At 42.0% G+C, this 20,665-nt stretch overlaps 1 protein-coding gene across 1 annotated transcript in view; it reads right to left on the bottom strand.

The window, feature by feature from the left end:
• Positions 1 to 20,665, bottom strand: part of LOC127576271 (von Willebrand factor D and EGF domain-containing protein-like) — a 199,871-nt gene that overhangs the window by 55,571 nt on the left and 123,635 nt on the right. The window contains exon 18 of the mRNA XM_052026761.1: positions 16,037 to 16,256. Within this exon, the coding sequence (XP_051882721.1) occupies positions 16,037 to 16,256 (220 nt within the window). The remainder of the gene's footprint in view (positions 1 to 16,036; positions 16,257 to 20,665) is intronic.

Here is a 20,665-nt window from a genome sequence, read left to right as displayed (position 1 = left end):
TATAATTGTAGATTCCAAGCATGTACAAAGAATTGCTCTACACTAATCATGTGAGGTGCTTCTGGAACACAGCACTCTTTGATACAGACCTATTCAAACTTAGTTCTGGTGCAATTGACACCATTGTTATTGTATAACATTTTTACACTTACAGGACTTGGCAAAGAACTTCCACTTGTGATATTGATGCTGTCAGAAGCGATCAATCAATTTCACCCAGCTTTTCTTAAGCTGAATTGTTGGTAATGACACTAAAACCAAAAATTACGCATTAACAAGGTGCAACTACTAACTTTACATTTGTTTCTGCTCAGAAGAACTAGCGGCAATATAACTGATAACAATTGTTACTTAAGTCCTTTGCGCTACTTATGTGCAAATTAAGTAGTGGGGATTGCAGTTTCACTTCCATATAAATTTTCCAATGTGCATCATCACTGTTACTTATAGTACTTTTACATTCCTACCCAAAGTGATCTAATGATGAGCTAGGTTTTATCACAAGTATCAGCTAGTCTTCCAAGAGAAACATGTTAACTAATCTCGGCTTTTGCACCACAAAAATGGTTTCTCACTCAAGCGGTGTGGAAATCTCTAACCGCTTTACAGATGCTATTTTGAGGCCAGTTTAACAAGTCTGCAGATATTTTCTTGACAGAGTGTAAATAGAAATTAGTGTGTCATATGCAGTTCATAGCACAAGTTACAGATTTTTCATTTTGTATGAATGGTTCTTGAATGATAATCATTAAGGGATGACAAGAAGTACTGTTGAACAAGGAGATTGCAATATTGGACAGTGTGAATGGAAGAGACAATGCAGGATATTGACAGGTGACTGTTGGTAAAATTTCTTCTGTGGATGAAGTGGACAACTCCATGTAACATCAGCTATGGGAATCAAAGGAGTCCATGATGTGGATCATGCAGATTCTACCTGCCAGTAAGTCCCCTTTAAAGGATTAGAGACCCCTTAACCTCAGTGTTACAGTGCATCACTAATTTGCAGCACAGTGTTCCTCTGCAATGTGGGAGGAGCAAACCGTGAATGACCCATAAGGCAGATGATATTAAGAGATGACTTGGAAATCAAGACTCCATTTAGTGCTTCCATTTCTTTGCTGTTATCTTACTGTATGTTAGAACCTGACATACTGGCTCAAGTCCCAATGCTTGAGGTTATGCTCCACTGATGCACTTGGAGCAGTGTCTGCTTAAAAACTAGAGGTTGTCAGACATCTTAGTACAGATCTAAGCCGCTGACATCCAGTGATGATGACAGTGGTTTCATTACAAGAACAGTATCGAAAGGAAGAGAAAAGCTTTGCAATTCAACCTGGACTTGAATACTGGTGTCTAAAAAAATGTTATGTTTGTGATTTTTACTGGAATCACATTGAATGTATTACATTGCATCAATTTCCCATGTTACTTGCTCCTGATTGCCAAGTAGGAAATCCATTTTCTTTCAGGAAAGATGTTAATTGATTAGGATCAAGAAGGGGGATGTGTAATGGTTGGATGATTGATTACAGGATGACTGTGTCAGCAGCACTTTCTCAGATATTGGATTAAGGGGTGACTCACCACACAGAACATGCCATCTTCTCATTACTACCATTGAGGAGGATGCACAGGAGCCTGAAAAGCCACACTCAATGATTTAGGAACAACTTCTTCCCCTCCGCCATCAGATTTCTGAACCATCCATGAACCCATGAACACTACTTTGTTATTCCTTTATTTTTGCAGTATTTATTATTTTTGTAATTTATAGTAATTTTTATCTCTTTTCACTGTACTGCTGGCACAAAACAACAAATTTCACATCATCTATGTAAGTGATAATAAATCTGATTCTGATTGTTGTGCATGATAGTTGCATTGTTGTTGTTACAGTGTCAATGGAAACCCATGCAGTAAAGAGTGAGTTAATATATTTTTCACCTTCTTCCAAGAACAAGAGCAAGACCTGGCCCCTCAAACCTGCCCTGCTATTCAATATGATCATAGCTGACCTGCCGCAGGCCTTAATTTCTCTTCTGTTTCTCCTCCACCTTTCCTGGAACTGTGCACAATATGCACTCAACACCATATTCTTCCTGCAGGTCCAGTCTTGCTCCTGAGCACTGCCATTGAGGAGATCCTTAACAGTGATTACAAAATCGTGTCTCTCCATCTATTCAGGCACATTTAGTGTCTCTTGAATCCTTTGTGATTTATGAAAATACCTGGTTAATCAGTGGTGCACAGGTGCCCTCATGTATAATTAATGACATCCTCAACATACTGGAAATCTTTGAGTTTCTGCCCATTCTGGCTAGAGTCATCCCAGCTGATGACCATTGGCCCTAGAAGGCAATGCAACAGTCCTGGATCTATCTTTAGTAGAGTCCTGGAAGAATCTAAAGCTGAGAGGTGGTCCCTAATGGAGGACTATCAGATCCAGTCGGGAGCAGGTTTGTTTCTGGGTGTTAGCCACTATTTGTTCTTCTAGGTGGTCAAACAAGTCAAGCTCCAGTTGCAGACCCTGTTGGGTATGTAGTGCCTCTTGCAATGTTAACCCTTTGGCTACTTTGCTCTCTATTACGCTAACGTGAATACAACACTGTTTTATATTATAAAGTGTGGTTTGAGAAGTTGCAAATGGAAAAGTGAAAATAAATGTAAATGAAAAAGGAGAAATTAGGCTAATAAGTGGTATAATTGATCCAATTATGCTTTGTGATTTATAACTGCTGGGAGGTACACTTAGCTGGAAAGCTGCTTTAGCACTTTATGAAGCATAATGGCCCATAAATTAGATTGCACAACATTGTCTTTTCAACGTTACATGTCTGAAAATCACTTACTTATGAAGTAGAATGCGATTATGCACATTTCCGTGCTGAATCACACCAGTCACGAAATCCAGTGGGGCACTTGTTCCAAAAACACAGTTGAGCCAATTTCCATGTCAATCACATGGAGAGTGGTGTCGTGCTTGTGCAACAGTCATTTGGAATTTTGCCTGGGAATTAAAGTTGTATCATTCCAAGGAGGGCCTATTGTTGGCTATCCTTGGAACAACTAAACCTTCATGCTATTGTTTGATCCACTGCAGTGCCTCTTGGAGCAACCTCCAGTCTAAATGATGGGAACTTGATCCAGATAATTCACATTTAGCTTTCTTTTCAACTTACCTGCACACCTTAGGCCCCCACTAACTCCACATTATGAGAATTCCTATTCCCATCTCCTGGATTCATCCGATAAACCCATCCCAATCCAGGCCTTAATATTTGGACATTTGTCTACCAAGACCATGAAATCCAGACTTGGGTCAAGATCCTCAGAACCTCCCCACAATCGGGCACTGCCTTCTTCACCTCACTTGGATACAAAGAAGCTTCTGCCAGCCAGCCCACCTATACTCAATTGTTAATACCCCAGAATCAGCCCCTGCACAGGATTCATTACATTTTTCTTAGCACATTCTGCAGAATGTGATATCAAATGTGTAAATTAAACCATGACTATAGGACTTTAGTAAGGTATTTGACAAGGTCCCACGTGGTAGACTATTCCAGAAGGTTAAGGCAAATGGTTCCAAGGCAAGCTGGCCAATTGGATTCAACTGGCTTGATGATAGGAGGCAGAGGGTAGTGATGGAAGGGTACTTGGAAATCTGTGACTAGTGGTGTAGTCCAGAGATTGGTGCAGGGATGTTTGCTGTTTGTAATATATATCCCAGCACAGATAGACCTAGGGGTCCAAGTCCATAGCTCCCTAAAAATGGCAACATAGTTTGATCAGGTGGTGAAGAAAGTATATGGCATGCTTCGTAGGTTGCATAGAATATAAGAGTTGGAATGTTATATTGCAACTTTACAAAACACTAGTTGGACTACACTTGCAGTATTGTGTGCAGTTCTGGTCGCCACACAATAGGAAGGATGTCATTGTGCTGGACAGAATGCAGAGGAGATTCAGCAGGATGTTGCCTGGATTGGAGGACTTTAGTTATGAGCAGAGATTAGATAGGCTGGGCTTGTTTTCTCTGGAGTGAGGGAGACTGAGGAATAATCTGATAGAAGTATATAAGATTATGAAAGGCATAGATAGGTAAATTAGTCAAAATATATTTCCCACAGTTGGGGTATCATAAACAAGAAGGCATAGTTTTAAGATGAGAGGTTGGTGTTTTAAAGGGGATCTAGGGGTATGTTTTTTTTAACTCAGAGGGTGGTTGATTTCTGGAACAAGCTGCCAGAGAAGGTAGTGGAATCAGATACAATCATACATTTAAGAGGCATTTAGACATAATTAAATTGGCAAGGCATAGAAGGATATGTTCTCAATACAGAGGAATGGGATAAGTGCTGATGGGCAAAAAGATCAGCATGAATGTGGTGGGCAGAGGGGCCTATTACTGTGCTGAACAACTGAGTCTGTGACCATGGGGTTGCCGATGCAAACTAGTACAAGTTCACCACTGCTGTGAGCGAGCATGTCACACAAAAGATACTTAATACATTGGGATGGAATTTAGCTAGGCAGTGCATAAGATACCATGAAATTATTCAAGAAACCATCAGACGTTGTGATGGAGACACAAGAGAGACTGCAGATGTTGGAAATCTGGAGCAACAAACACAAAATGTTGGAGGAACTCAGCAGGTCAGGCAGCATCTATGGAGGGAAATGAACAGTCGATGTTTCAGGCTGAGACCCTTCATCACGACTGTTGTGATGGGTGTTTTGTGTGTTTCAATGGAAAGATTAGCTGGAGGAGCCAGATCCCTCAATCTATACTTGTTTTTCTAAAAGTCTGTTGTGGCAACAGGGTAATAAGTATTGCAGCTTTGTACATCCGACCACATAAATTAAAAGAAAATACCCTGAATATCTGGCAAATGATGACAATTAAACTCAGCCATGCTGGCCAGTTGAGAACGGGCTGAGCAGCTGTTAAAAGCTTATGCAGAATCTGAATGAATTCTCAGCTGTCGTCTGTTGCTGCAGTTCTTTAGGTTTCTTTCCCCTAGTCTCCTGCCAGAGGTTATTACACATTTAATAAAGAAAAGTTTCAATCCAACTTCAGCATCTTGCAACTATTACCCAACACCTTTCACTCTTGTCAATACAACGGTCTTATTTTGACTCCAGTTACTGCTGATTTCGAGTTGGAGGTCCATGAGTATAGGTTCACCAACTGAGCCATCACCGAGCTATGTCCAGATACTTTTAGACGTGATGTACTGCCCAGTGGATTTTTTAAGGTATTACTTATTTTGAATGGCTTCAATCACAGGCCTCATGGCCAGACAATATTTCCCTATAAGCAATAGCTTGGCTTATTGCAAGTGGTAAATGAAGTCACTCAGTCAATACTGATTTTAAAATATTATTGTCTTCTACATTGGACTGGTAGTGCCATTGTTGTTTGCTATGGACTTCTTTTGATTTTCAGTTGGTTTTTGGTAGAGAAGATAACAATAACATATACAGCAACAATGCTTCACAGATACCTGGGCATCACTTCTCTTTGGCTATGCAGCTGATGGGTGAACTGGAAGAGAAAACTTGTGTTTTAATTTGCAGAAAAGGGGAGAAGTGGAGAGAGAATGTCTGTGATAAGATGGAGACCAAGGTGGTGTCATGTTAGAGAAAAGAAACAAAAGAACACATTGGAACTGTGAGATGCAGAACACAGCAGTTGCTAGAAATCTGAAACAAAAGACAATACTGGGAATACCCAGCAGAATAGCTTGCACCTATGGAAAGAGGAAAACTGAGTTAATATTACAGATGGTTGACCTTATACCAGAACTGGACAGTTCTGACAAAAACAAGGAAGGCTGCAATGTGTCGATAATGTGTCAATAAGTTTCTTTCACCTTATGTTATTGCTGGAACAGTTTAAGAGCCCAAACACAGAGGGTCAGAGTGCAAGTGGGGTGGAGAATTAAAGTGACAGGTGACTGGAAACCCAGTGTGACCGGAAGCTCAGTGTGACCTTGCTTCAAAGACTAAGAGTCTGAGACAATAATAGTAAAATTATTGGCATAATCTGGCTTAATCACAAGCATACAAACTGAATGGGACATCCGTCATCAGAAATCTGTTTTTTATACTGAATTGCATACAAACGGATCAAGAAATTAGATCTTTCTGCATGATTGCAACTGAGAAGACTTTGGACCACATATCCTTACAATACTAAAAAGTGTCTATTTCCATATCTATAAACTTCTCTGAGTTTGCCACTGCTGGCTTTGAAATATTTATTTACAATTATGTTACTATTTAGACTTATAAACATTTCATTGCACTTCTGGATACTGACGTGCTCCATCCCTGTAAACTTCAGGTAATTCACAACTGTCACTCAATTCTTAAAAAGTATCAAATGTCATAATGATAGCTCACGAGCACAGAAATCAATTTGGTGAGATCACATCTGCAGTAGTGTCAGACACAAGAGAGACTGCAGATACTAGAAATCTGGAGCAATGAACACAAAATACTGGAGGAACTCAGCAGGTTAGGCAGCATCTATGGAGGGAAGTGTTTCGGGTCGAGACCAATCATCAGGACTGGAAAGGAAGAGGGCAGAAGCCAGAATAAAAGGGTAAGGGGAGGGGGAGGAGCACAAGCTAGCAGGTGATAGGTGAGTCCAGGTGAAAGGGGGAAGGTAGGTAGAGGATGGTGGATGTGGGATGAAAGGGAATGATGTGAGAAGCTGGGAGGTGATAGGTGGAAGACGCCAAGGGATGAAGAAAAAGGAATCTGATATGAGAGGGCGGTAGGTAATGGAATAAAGGGAAGAAGGTGGGCAGGTTGTAAGGGCAGGGGAGGGTAAAGAGAAGGGGTGAAGGGGCCACAGGAATGAGGGAAAACAAAGGGCGGGGTGGGGGAGGAAGGGCAAACAGAGGGTAGTGGTTACCGGAAGTTAGAGAAATCAATGTTGATGCCATCAGGTTGGAGACTACCGAGACAGAATATGAGGTGTTGCTCCTTCAACCTGTGTCTGGCCTCAACGTGGCAGCAAAGGAGGCTGTGGACAGACATGTCAAGGTGAGAATGAGAAGTGGAATTAAAATGGCTGTCCACCGGGAGATCCTGGTTGTTGCGGCAGATGGAGCAAGGATGCTTGACGAGGCGGTCCCCCAATCTGTGTCGGGTCTCACCGATGTAGAGGAGGCCGCACTGGGAGCACCAGATGCAATAAATGACACTGATGGATTCACATGAGAAGCACTGTCTCACGTAGAAGGACTGTCTGGGTCCCTGAATGGTGGTGAGGGAGGAGGTGCAGGGGCAGGTGTGACACTTTGCACGGTAGCAGGGATAAGTGCCTGGAGGGTGATTGGTGGGGAAGGATGAGCAGACAAGGGAGTCACAGAGAGAATGACTCCTGCGGAAAGCAGAGAGGGGAGGGGAGGGAAAGATGTGCTTGATGGTGGGATCCCGTTGGAGATGGTGGAAGTTGCAGAGAATGATGTGTTGGAAGCGAAGGGTCGTAAGGTGGTAGGTGAAGACAAGGGAAACCCTGTCCCTGTTATGTTGGGGAGGAGGGGTGATGGGGTGAGGGCAGACTTGTAGGAAATGGAGGAGATGCGGGTGAGGGCTGCATTTATAGTGGTGGAAGGGAAACCCCATTTACTGAAAAAAGACGACATCTCAGATGTGCTGAAAAGGAAAGCTTCATCATGAGAACAGATGCAGCGGAGGCAGAGGAACTGAGGAATAGCATCCTTGCAAGTGACTGGGTGGGAAGAGGTGTGGTCAAGGTAACTGTGGGAATCAGTGGGTTTGTAAAAGATGTCAGCAGATAGTCTGTCTCCGGAGAGGGAGACAGAGAGAACAAGAAACGGGAGATATGTGTCGGAAAAGGACCAAGTGAATTTGAGGGCATGGTGGAAGTTGCAGGTGAAGTTGATAAAACTGATGAGTTCAACATAGGTGCAGGAAGCAGCACCAATGCAGTCATCAATGTAGGGGAGAAAGAGTTGGGGAGCATTACCAGTGTAGGTTTGGAACATGGATTGTTCCACGTAGCCAATGCACAGTGGTGTAGCGGTTAGCGTAATGCTATTACAGCATGAGTAACCCGGGTTCAATTCCGGCCACTGTCTGTAAGAAGTTTATACGTTCTCCCCGTGCCTGCGTGGGTTTCCTCAGGCTGCTCCGGTTTCCTCCCACATTCCAAAGTCAAATGGGTTAGGAAGTTGTGGGCATGCTATGTTGACGCTGGAAGCGTGGCGACACTTGCGGGCTGCCCCCAGAACACTCCACACAAAAGGTGTATTTCACTGTGTGTTTCGATGTACATGTAACTAATAGACATCTTATCTTATCTTAGAAAAGGCAGGAATAGCTGGGGCCCATGGCTACACTTTTGGTCTGGAGAAAGGGGGAGGAACTGAAAGAGAAGTTTTTGAGGTTGAGTACCAGTTCTGCCTGACGGAGGAGGGTGGTGATGGTGGAGGGGAACTGGTTGGGTCTGCTGTCAAGAAAGAAGCCGAGAGGCTTGGGGCCTTCTTGATGGGGGAATGAAAGTGTACAGGGACTGGATGTCCATGGTGAAAATAAAAAAAATGTTGTGTGTACAGTTTTGGTCTTCTTAACTAAAAATGGATATACTTGCCATAGAGGGTGTGCAGTGAAGGTTCATAAGAGCAGGCTTACTGTATGATGAGAGATTGAGTAGACTGGACCTGTGTTCTATAGCGTTTAAAAGAATGAGAGGAGATCTCATTAAAATTTACAAAATTAGAACATAGAACAGTATAGCACAATACAGGCCCTTCGGCCCACCATGTTGTGCCGACCTTTAAACCACGCCTAAGACTATCTAACCCCTTCCTCCCACATATCCCCCTATTTTAAATTCCTCCATATGCTTATCTAACAATCTCTTGAATTTGACCAATGTACCTGCCTCCACCACCACCCCAGGCAGCGCATTCCATGCCCCAACTACTCTCTGGGTAAAAAACCTTCCTCTGATATCTCCCTTGAACTTCCCGCCCATTACTTTAAAGCCATGCCCTCTTGTATTGAGCATTGGTGTCCTGGGAAAGAGGCATTGGCTGTCCACTCTATCTATTCCTCTTTATATTTTGTACACCTCTATCATGTCTGCTCTCATTCTCCTTCTCTCCAAAGAGTAAAACCCTAGGTCCTTTAGTTTCTCCTCATAATGCATACTCCCTAAACCAGGCAGCATCCTGGTAAATCTCCTCTGCACCCTCTCCAATGCTTCCACATCCTTCCTATAATGAGGTGACCAGAAATGGACACAGTACTCTAAGTGTGGTCTAACCAGAGTTTTGTAGAGCTGCATCTTTACCTCGCGGCTCTTAAACTCGATCCCACGACTTATGAAAGCTAACATCCCATAAGCTTTCTTAACTACCCTATCCACCTGTGAGGCAACTTTCAGTGATCTGTGGATATGGACCCCCAGATCCCTCTGCTCCTCCACACTACCCAGAATCCTGCCATTAACTTTGTACTCCGCCTTGGAGTTTGTCCTTCCAAAGTGGACCACCTCATACTTCTCCGGATTGAACTCCATCTGCCACTTCTCAGCCCAGCTCTGCATCCTATCAATGTCCCTCTGCAATCTTCGACAATCCTCTACGTTATCCACACCACCACCAACTGTTGTGTCATCTGCAAACTTGCCAACCCATCCTTCTACCCTCTCATCCAAGTCATTAATAAAAGTCACGAAAAGCAGAGGTCCCAGAACCGATCCTTGTGGGACACCGCTAGTCACAGCCCTCCAATCTGAATGCACTCCCTCCACCACAACCCTCTGCTTTCTACAGGCAAACCAATTTTGAATCCACATGGCCAAGCTTCCCTGGATCGCATGACCTCATGGGACTCTGACAGAGTTCAACAGGCTGGATGCAGGGAGAATGTTGTCCCTGGCTGAGGAGACTTAAAGAAGTGATCACAGTTTCAGAATAAGGGAGAGGCAATTTACCAGTGAAATGGAATTTCTTCACACAGAGGGTGGTGAGAGGGCTGTGGAGGCCCAGTAATTGATTTCATTCGGAACAGTGATTATTAGATTTTAGAGGAATCAAGTGATATAGGGATGGTGTGGGAAAGTGGCATCGCAGCAGAAGTGGAACAGGCTCCTATGGCCAAATGGCCTATTCCTTCTCCTACTTCTTCTGTTCTTATATTACAGGGCTGGTAATCTTGAAGTCTGCATTAATGATCCAGAGTCATGCGACCAAATCCCATGACAGCAACTGGGAACACTAAATTCAGGTAATTATTAAATAAAAATAAATCTGGATTTAAAATGTTGAGCTTGATGAAAGGTAATTGAATGGGAAGTTGAATTCTGTTCCACTTTCCATAGATGCAGTCTGACTAGCTGAGTATTTTCAATCTTGGTCAAGGAGTCACAGAGTCACACAGCACAGAAACAGGCCCTTTGACGCATTGAATCCACGATGACCATCAACCACTCATTTACACAACCCTGCATTAATCTGGAGGAAACCCAAAGGGACACAGGGAGAATATACAAACTCTGTGCAGACAACACCCAAGATCAGGAGTGAACTCGGGTCATTGGCGCGGTGTGTCTGCGGCTCCACCAGCTGTATCACTATGCCAACTGAAGCAGGCAGGCAAGCCAGCTAAGCTGGCATGCAAACCAGCAGAGGGAAGGCATATAAGTTAGCCAGTCACGCATACAATCCAACAGAAGGCAGGCATGCGAGTGAGTGAGCAAGCGAGCCCAGACTTGGCTGCATCCTTCTCCCAGAGCTCCTATTTGCATGGACAGGCAAAAGACAGATTTGAGAGTGAGGCTATCTGCACAAGAGGTTTCTTGCTGAAAATCAGGCACAGAGATACCCTTTCCAATCTATCTCTGGATTTTCATCAAAGCTAACCTGTGGCTGTTAAAAGACAGGGAAGTTTATCAAAATGGAATTTTGATCAATACCTGACAATGCATGAGAGTGGTATTGGTATTGGTTTATTATTGTCACTTGTACCGAGGTACAGTGAAAAGCTTGTCTTACAAACCGATCATACAGGTCAACTCATTACACAGTGCAGTTACATTGAGTTAATCAAGGTAATCTAGTCATGCTGGAAGATGTCAGAAGGACGAGGTGTACCATCCACCTGAAGGAGGCCACATGGTCCCATTGACACACTGTTAAGAGTCAGTGGGAGTTGTCATAAAGTCCCAATTACTTGACAAATGTCCGTTATAGAAGGAAATCTGCCATCTTTACATGCCTTTCCTGACCCACAGTAATGTGGTTGACTCTTAACTGAAATAGCCCAGCAAGTCACATAGTTTGTCAAGGAAGATAAATGCTGGCCTTGCCAGCAATGCTGACATCCTGTGCATGAATAACAACTTCTTGTTACGTCATGAATAACAGCCACAACTTATGCAAGTCAACACAAAGATTTCAACAGGAACATGTGCCTTTTTCCCGGTACATTGTCATGTACCAAGAAGGCTCAAACACCCCTCCAATGCCTTCATCTCTCAAACATGATGTTAGTCTTAGCTGTCACATTTTTACTCAGACAGCCAACTCTGGAGAATTTTGACCTGGAATCAAGTGAACTCATGTGTCTTGACTTGGCGTGGAGCCCAGAGACCCCCAAACAGTACCCTTTGGAGATCCCCAGGATAAAAGCAAACAGAAATTCAGAAATTCACTAAAGTGGAACAATGTTATCAACTTGGAAGGAAACCTCCATAGAACCAGAAGGATCTTTTGGGCCTCTGCTCAGTTGGGTGCAATGGTGAATTCTCAGAAACTATTCCCTGTGGATGGATTCTGGAACTGACACAAGAATAGTTAACATCTCTTTAACTAAGAGCAGGTTTTCTCTTTTGTTTAATCACTGGATATAATTCCCACCTTCAGTGAAATGTTTAACATTCATTTTTGCCTGGTGTCAGAGAGAATGAAACTGGCATCAAAGCTCATAGCTTAAGGTAGGTGCTGCTGAGGGATGCTGCAAGCCAACGCTGGTTAGGAGAGGAAGGCTGTGGAGGCTCAAAGACTTCTATCAGGGCTCTGATGAGCTACCTGCAAGCCTTCCACGTAGAAATTTTGAAATGAAAATCTGATCTTTCTCACTTAGAACATAAGGAATAGGAGCAGGAGTAGGCCATCTAGCCCATCGAGCCTGCTCCGCCATTCAATAAGATCATGGCTGATCTGTCCGTGGACTCAGATCCACCTACCTGCCTTTTCCTCATAATCCTTAATTCCCCTACTATGTAAAAATCTATCTAACTGTGTCTTAAATATACTCAATGAGGTAACCTCCACTGCTTCCCTGGACAAAGAATTCCACAGATTCACTACTCTCTGGGAGAAGTAGTTTCTTCTTATCTCCGTCCTAAATCTATTTCTCCAAATGGTGAGGCTATGTCCCCTAGTTCTAGTCTCACCTACCAGTGGAAACAACCTTCCTGCCTCTATCTTATCTATCCCTTTCATAATTTTATATGTTTCAAGGAGATCCCCTCTCATTCCTCTGAATTCCAGCAAGTATAGTCTCAGGTGACTCACTCTCTCTTCATAGGCATACTCCCTCATCTCCAGAATCAACCTGGTGAACCTCCTCTGCACTGCATCCAAAGCCAGTATGTCTTTCCTCAAGTGAGGAGACGAGACTGCATATGCAATACTCCAGGTGCGGTCTCACTTCTGGTCAAAATTTTAAATTTGGGCTGCATGCTTTCAGCAGGAATTTTGAAAAGTGAAGATAAAATATCACAGGCAGGAATGATGTAGCCTTGGGCCAATAAATTGATTCAGCTGATTTATCATCCCTTCCATGCAACATTGCCAATGGATTGCGGATGAGTTAGTGGCAGTAGTCAATGGTGGGTGGAAACCACATGAAGTTACTGTATTTTGCAGATGTTTTGAGAATTTCCATAGTGCTGTAGCAACTATGATCCAAAAAGTGAACTGGTCACAATCTTGCTCTCTGCTACTACGAGCAGCCTGGATTATAGGTGCACTGGTACAAGTTCAAGGCAGCATGTAAATTTACACTAATGCATTAAGTAAATCTGGAATCAAAGCTATTGTCAGTAATATCAAGTGGATAACTACTTGGTTGTCATAAAAACCCATCTTGCTCATGCTCACCCTTCCAAATTAAAATTGCCATCCTGACCCAGATCTACTACTACAGTATGTGACTCCAGACCCAAAAATGTGGCTGATTCTTAACTGCCCCCAGAAAAAGCAAGCTGCTAATTTCAGGAATAATTAGGGATGGACAATAAATGCCAGCCTTACAAGTGACGCTCCCATCCCGCAGATGAATAAATAAATCACAGACTCAGTGAGAACAAAGATTATCTACCAGAACTCACAATTCCTGAAGATTTAGGTTTGTGATATAGAGCTTACCCAATCCTAGCTCAATAAAATTTGCAAGTTAATGCATTTCATTACTATCTACTAAACTTGAAGCCCTTTCACCTCCTTGGTCAAGCACCAGCCTCCCAACATCAAACATGTGGGAATAATATTAGTTGGACATTTGCCAGTTAAAGTGGCCTCAGAGTCAGAGCATGGTGATGCCAGAGGAAACTCTGGTGGAGGTTTGCAGTGGTCCTGGGTGATTAAAGTGCTGAAAACACCAAGTGAGAGTTGGTTTCTTTTGCTGGAAACCTATTAGCACCACCAACACAAGTTTAAAAAAATGAATCAGCTTAGAATACATAATAGGATATCAATGATTTGTTGCTTTCTGGTTAGCTCATGAAAGCAACATAATGGACTGATCCTTCTCTGTAAATTTGCAACCCCTTACTCCACAAGCCCTTATGTTATCTGGCAGGTACTATACAATCTCCCTAGATACAGAAACTGACAAATCCCACCCTAATCCTCAAAGAAGTTAGTTTCCCAAATGTGTTGAACTACTGCAACTTGAATGTGATTTGCACTTATTATATATTATGAGCACAGATTGAAAATGAAAATCAATTGTTTTGAAAACAAATTCAACTGGCTTGTATTATTCTTATTGGAATATTTTTAAGCAGATATTTTCAAAATTAATGAACTGGACATCGTTATAGATAGCATTGTCAGTCCTTGAACATCCGGCTGAGTTTAGGACTATTAAAAGTGGAATTAAACAGTAGGAGATGCTGTAATTACTGTCAAAACTCTATCAGTCTAGATAGCTTCTGTTAAAATAACTACTGGCCAAAATATGTGATCTAACATATGAATTCAACAACATAAATCTCAGAGACTTTATTGACACATGCAGAAAAATAGAGAAATGGTTTGTTATTCATATGTTATCACTTCGTAGGTAAAAATTTCAGAAAAGAAGCGGAGCTTTTTACTGTGATTCAGAAATGGAAGAAATATATTTCCAAATCTACTGTTGGATTAGGGTTTTGTCCAATGCTTGCCATTGATGTAGTTATGATCAATGACATTGGTGGTTAGAGCTATGAGTGAGAAGAAACCACATTCAGAGATCATCCTTCATTGGTTTCCATAGAGAACTGAGATGCCAACAAGAATGGTATCTTCTATCTCTATGACATCTTTAATTCAGAAAACATGTAAAGATCATTCAAAGCAGGGCATAGAAAGTAAGCAAAGGTGGAAAAGTAAAGTGGGATCAGAAAAGGAATATGCAGCAGATATAATATGCTCCTGGACAATGTTTGCAATGACAAACTAAGTTGAATAAAAACAGAAAATGCTGGAAACACTCAGGTAGCATTTGTGGAAAGAGTAACAGTTTATGTTTCGGGTCAAAGACACTTTATATCAGATTGAAAAAGGGAGAAAATAAATTAGTTTTAGCTGCAAAGAGGATGAGGGAGGGATGGAAAGGACATGGGGAATATCTTCGATAGAATGGGATAACACACACAAAATACTGGAGGAACTCAGTAGGTCAGGCAGCATCTATGGAGGGAAATAAACAGTCGACATTTCAGGTCGAGATCCTTCATCAGAACCGGAAACGAAGAGGGCAGAAGTCAGAATAAGAAGATCGGGGGAGAGGGAGGAGCACAGGCTGGCAGGTGATAGGTGAGTCCAGGTGAGAGGGGGAAGGTAGGTGGGTGGGGGAGGGGGGAGTTGTAAGAAGCTGAGGTGATAGGCAGAAGAGGCAAAGGGCTGAAGAAGAAGGAATTTGGTTGGAGAGGGCAGTCATGAAGAAAAGGAAAGGAGGTGGGGAATAGATGGGCAGGTCATGAGGGTGGAGGAGGGGAAAGAGGAGGTGTGAGGGAGCCACAGGAATGAGGGAAGACAAGGGGGGTAACTGGGGAGGTGTGACTGGAAGTCAGAGAAGTTGATGTTGAGGCTGTCAGGTTGGAGACTACCAAGGCAGAATATGATGTGTTGTTCCTCCAACCTGCGTCTGGCTTCAATGTGGCAGTAGTGTGTGTTGCTCCAGATACCAGCATCTGCAGAATCTCTTGTGTCTATTAATCTCTAAACCTTTGGTATAATTTCAATTGAAAATAACAATGTTAGAAAACCCTATTACCTGAACTCCTGTTAAACAAATGGGCACACAAGCAGCGGCACTAATACAAAACAGAATAAACCAAGTGCATAATGTTCTCGTCAGCATGACTGCTAACTTAATAACCACCTTCTTCATTATAAATATGAGATGCAAGCCTGAAATTCTTTGCACTTTACTAATGGCTTTGCAATCTGTGGGTATGGAAGAAGGGAGAGCTAATGTGAAAAGATGGTGTACAGTGTTCAGACAAACTTAAAATTGAAGCCTTAAGGAAATCCTTTCATATGCAATGAATTATTTAAAATTATTTGCATGACCAACAACCGTACTCAGAAACCATTGGGTTCTGCCTTATAATTAGATCAATGTTATAATCATGGTAATTCGATAGGATAAATGTCCTTGTTCTGCAAGACATAGGGCAAAAAGAATAATACAAGATCACACTTATTCCTATGTCATCTAGCTTACATTTCTAGCAATCATTTTATTTATAATGATAAATATGTCTTGCTACCTGTAAGACCAGCTGGACATCTGCAGGAGTAGCTGTTGATACCATCCACACAGGTGCCCACACTGCATGGATTTGATTTGCATTCATTTACATTTTCTTGACAGAACTCCCCTTCAAATCCGACAGGACACATACAGAGGTATTCACCACTTCCTGGGGGGAAATTGATATTTGTAACACATGTTCCACCATTTATGCAGCCACATGGCTTCACTGCAACCTGTAAAGGAAAATGAGGAACACATGATTCAGCAGTGCGATGACAGACTATCACAATTGTAAAGTGGTGTTCTTTACTTACTAATATACATACAAGAAGATATTAAATGACTCCCGTGAATTTATTGTAGGGTGTATTATTTTTCCTCTCAGAGTTGCTGCTCTATGCCCTTTGGCTATTTTACATTTTATATTACCCAAACTGAATAGAAAGGCATTTTTACCAGTAAAAATCAAAAGATGCAAGCTTTGCTTGCTGTAACAATAATTAAAGCTCTATTTTCCATTTTACAACTAATTAGTTCTATGCTAATTCTCTGGTACTCTTCATTTCTTACCCAGCTGGAGAGCTACTCAGGGTGCAGAGTATAATTTCTTCTGTACAGCAAGAGGCATGTCCATCAATGCCTCCACAAGAACCAGTAAAACAGTGTGAATACAGAAAAGATTTCATGCTTAATTATGGTTGGTATTTTATCCCATATAATGCAAAAGTAACTACTGAGATATTTGGCACATTCATTATCAAAACAGAATTCTTCTTTAGAGACAAACCTTGTCAGTTGTAATGTATGCTAAATGTTGGAAGCCTAGCCCAATTTTTCTTCCCTTTGAAGCCAAATGATGTAAACAAAGTATGTATACTAAAATGGGAGGGTAGAATTTCCACTCTGGATGCAATTGGCAATTCTAGCACGAAGTACATAGGTTTTAAAAATGTTCAAATGTGAAGAGCTTTGGGATGATCTGAAGTCGTGAAAGATGCTGCAGAAAAGCAAGTCTTTCTTTCACCCAGAAGCTTTTAAAATTCTCTTATTAGTGTTCTTGGGGACAAAGCAGTCAATTTAATTTTTAGAGCTTCCTTAATATTTTTCGAGCTGGAAAATTGGTTCAATTAGCGTGAAATTCCAAAGCTTTATTAGCACAAGCAGTTGTGGAAACTTGATACGCACCAAAAGCAATTTGGATTGAAGTGCTATGATCATTCATCAAATTCCACTGAATTATATTGAAAACAAACAATGTGACCTTGTGGAAACTGAAGATGTAGAAACTGTTTCAAAGCCCAGCCTTCAGAGAGGCATGAAGTAATCAATAGATCAGAGGCTCTTTCAGAGCTTCATTCCTTTTGCTCAGACATTAACTTATTAATATTAACTTTATATTATTAACTATCAAGTAAGTTTTGGCCAAATTGCTGTGGATAAATTAACTGCGGGGATCACTCTGACCCTCTCCCTTGTTACATTACTTAAACTGAACACATCCTATATTCTTTATTCATATGCCAAATGTATTATTGATTACCAAAGCAAGTACTTGCATTTATTTTCCATCCCTCATCCCCTGTTAGAATTTGTTGGTAGTTGCATTACCCACTTGCCATAATGCAGGGACTTTGGGATCTTGAACCAGTGCTGAGAAAGGGTCATCAAAACACTTCAAAGTCAGGATGGTGTGTGACTTAGAGGGGAACACACAGGCGGTAACATCCTAATACCCCTATTGCCATTTATCTTTCAATGTTGTGTTGATGACAGGTTTTGAAGCTGTTCTTCAATAAATCTGGAGAGTTGATGAAGTTCATTTGGAGATGGTCAATCATGAATTCTATAATACTAATGGCAGAGAATTTTGTGATAGTAAAGCACTTGAATGTCAAGCACAGATTGTTAAACAGTTTCTTGTTGGAACCAGTCATTGCTAGACAATCGTGTGCCACAATTATTATTTGTCACTTTTCAGCCCAAGCCTGAATGTTGTCCAGATCTTGTTGCATACAGGTCCATGCTAGTGGAAAATCTGAGATGTTGCAAATGGAACTGAATATTTTGCAATCAGCCACAGAGATCCTTACTTTTGGTGTACTGATGGAGTGAAGTTCATTAATAAAGCAGCTGGAGATGGTTAGGCTAAAGTCACCTGCAACAATGTCCTTAGTTTGAGAAGATTGGTCTCCTATAACAACAACCTTTTTCCTTTGTGCCTGTTATAACTAGTGTTCATTAGGAAATTTTGCCTTGCTTATCATAAGATTTAATTTGATCAATCCCTCTTGAAAGCTTATTTGGTCAAATGTTACTTTAATGTGAAGCCAGTTACTCTTGCATTCAACTGTTTTGTCCATGATTGGACGAAAGCTGTAACAAGGTCTCAAGCCAAATGTTCCTGGCAAATCTTAGGACATGCAATGATAACCAGATCATTGGTCAGCAAGTGCTACTTCATAGTCCTGTTGATAATACCTTCCATCGCTTTGTTGGTGGTTGAGGGCGGAATAATGGGGCATTGGTTAGACAATGGAGTTGCCCCGTTTTTTCTTGTGGTCAAGTGTACCTGGGCAATTAGTTCATTGGCTGACGAAGGGCAGTAGATGATAATTAGCAGGAAGCTTCCTTGCTTATATTTGACTGGATGTCATGTGATTTCATAAGGCCTGGAGATAGTGTTGAAGAACTACATTGTACTGTTACCTGTCATTGGTTTGTCCTGCTAATGGAAACACAACCCAAATATCAGAATTAAAGTGTTTAGGACATTTACTATGTATAACCATGCTATGTTATTGCTTGATCAGTCAGTACTATAGGTCTCCTAATTCAGACACACATCCACAGATAGTTGTGAAGTGAACTTGGCCCTGTCAACTGAGCTTGGCATTTTCAAATCCAAATCTTGATCACTGTTGGGTGGTCTGCCTGATTTCATTCTCAGATGTTGCAGTTTGATGCAACAGAATGAAGTGTTGGGCTATTTCAGAGAGCAGTTAAGAATCAAGCACATTGCTTTGGGTTTGGAGTCACATCTATCCCAGACTGAATAATGTTCCATAGGACATCAGTGAACCAGGTGGGTTTTACAGCAATCCAATAGTTTCATAATTGCAATTATTGGTACTAGCTTTTTATTCCAGATTATTTAATTAAATAAATTCACCAGCTGCCTTGATGGATTATTAACATTCATCTCCAGTTCAGGCAGCGAGATTACAAATCTGTAATGATGTTGTATAATGACTGTAACTACTGTTCCCTATATGTTCCCATATAATAACTCCACTGTTCAAACAAATCTGAATGAGGCTAATCAAAAAATAACCTCCCATGAAAGAATTTGAAATATTGAGTGACACAAGGAATGGCAGGTTAGGAGCTCTGGTGGAAATAAAACCACTGCGTAACAATAAGACGTCCCAAATGAGCCCCCACACCTCTGGATGACCCTGTAATTCCAGTATCTGAGGTTAACGTCTGGGCATCCTTCAAGAGGGTGAATCCACGAAAGGCATCTGGTCCAGAAGGCATACCTGGCCGAGTACTAAAGATCTGTGTGGACCAACTGGCTGGAGTATTTGCAGACATATTCAACTTCTCGCTTCTGCGGTCTGAGGTTCCCACCTGCTTCAAAAAGGCATCTGTTGTACCGGTGCCCAAGAAGAGCGTGGTGACCTGCCTCAATAACTACCGCTCGGTAGCGCTTACATCAACCGTAATGAAATGCTTCAAGAGGTTGGTTATGGCACAAATCAACTCTTGCCTCAGAGATGACCTGAATCCACTCTAATTTACCTACCATCACAACAGGTCAACAGCAGATACAATTTTTCTGACTCTTCACTCTGCTCTGGACCACCTGGACAACAGGAACTCATACATCAGGCTGCTGTTCATCGACTACATCTCGGCGTTCAACACAATCATCCCATCCGAACTCATCATCAGGCTTCAAGACCTGGGCCTCTGTACCTCCTTCTGCAACTTCCTCATTGCTCATTGGCAGTCCTCAATCAGTGAGGATTGGTAACAACATCTCCTCCTTGCTGACATCATGCAGGTGTACCTCAAGGCTGTGTGCATAGCCCCCTGCTCTACTCTCTATATACACATGACTGTGTGGCTAAGCACAGCTCCAATGCCATCTTCAAATTCACCAATGACACTACTGTTGTTGGACAAATCACAGGTGGTGATGAGTCAGCTTACTGGAGCAAGATAGGACACCTGGTTGAGTGGTGCCACAACAACAACCTCTCGCTCAACGTCAGTAAAACTAAAGAACTGATTGTTGACTTCAGGCAGGGGAAGAGGGCGAACATGTGCCAGTCTACATTGGGAGAACGGTGGTGGAGAGAGTCAGCAGCTTTAAATTCCTGTGCATTAACATATCAGATGACCTGTCCTGGGCCCAGCATATAGCGTGCCATTGTCTTTACTTTCTTAGGAGGTTAAGGAGGTTCCGCTTGTCACCGAACATTCTAACAAACTGCTACAAATGTACTGTTGAAAGTATCCTGACTGGTTGAATCATGATCTGCTATGGCAATTGGAATGCGCAGGAATGTAAGAAGCTGCAGAGAGTAGTGGACTCTGTCCTATAAATCATGGGCACAACCCTCCCCACCATCAGTTG

Source organism: Pristis pectinata, chromosome 1, assembly GCF_009764475.1.
Source record: "Pristis pectinata isolate sPriPec2 chromosome 1, sPriPec2.1.pri, whole genome shotgun sequence".
NCBI classification, from domain to species: Eukaryota; Metazoa; Chordata; class Chondrichthyes; order Rhinopristiformes; family Pristidae; genus Pristis; species Pristis pectinata.
Note: the sequence above shows the minus strand (reverse complement) of the source record. Positions and strands in the feature narration are given on the sequence as shown.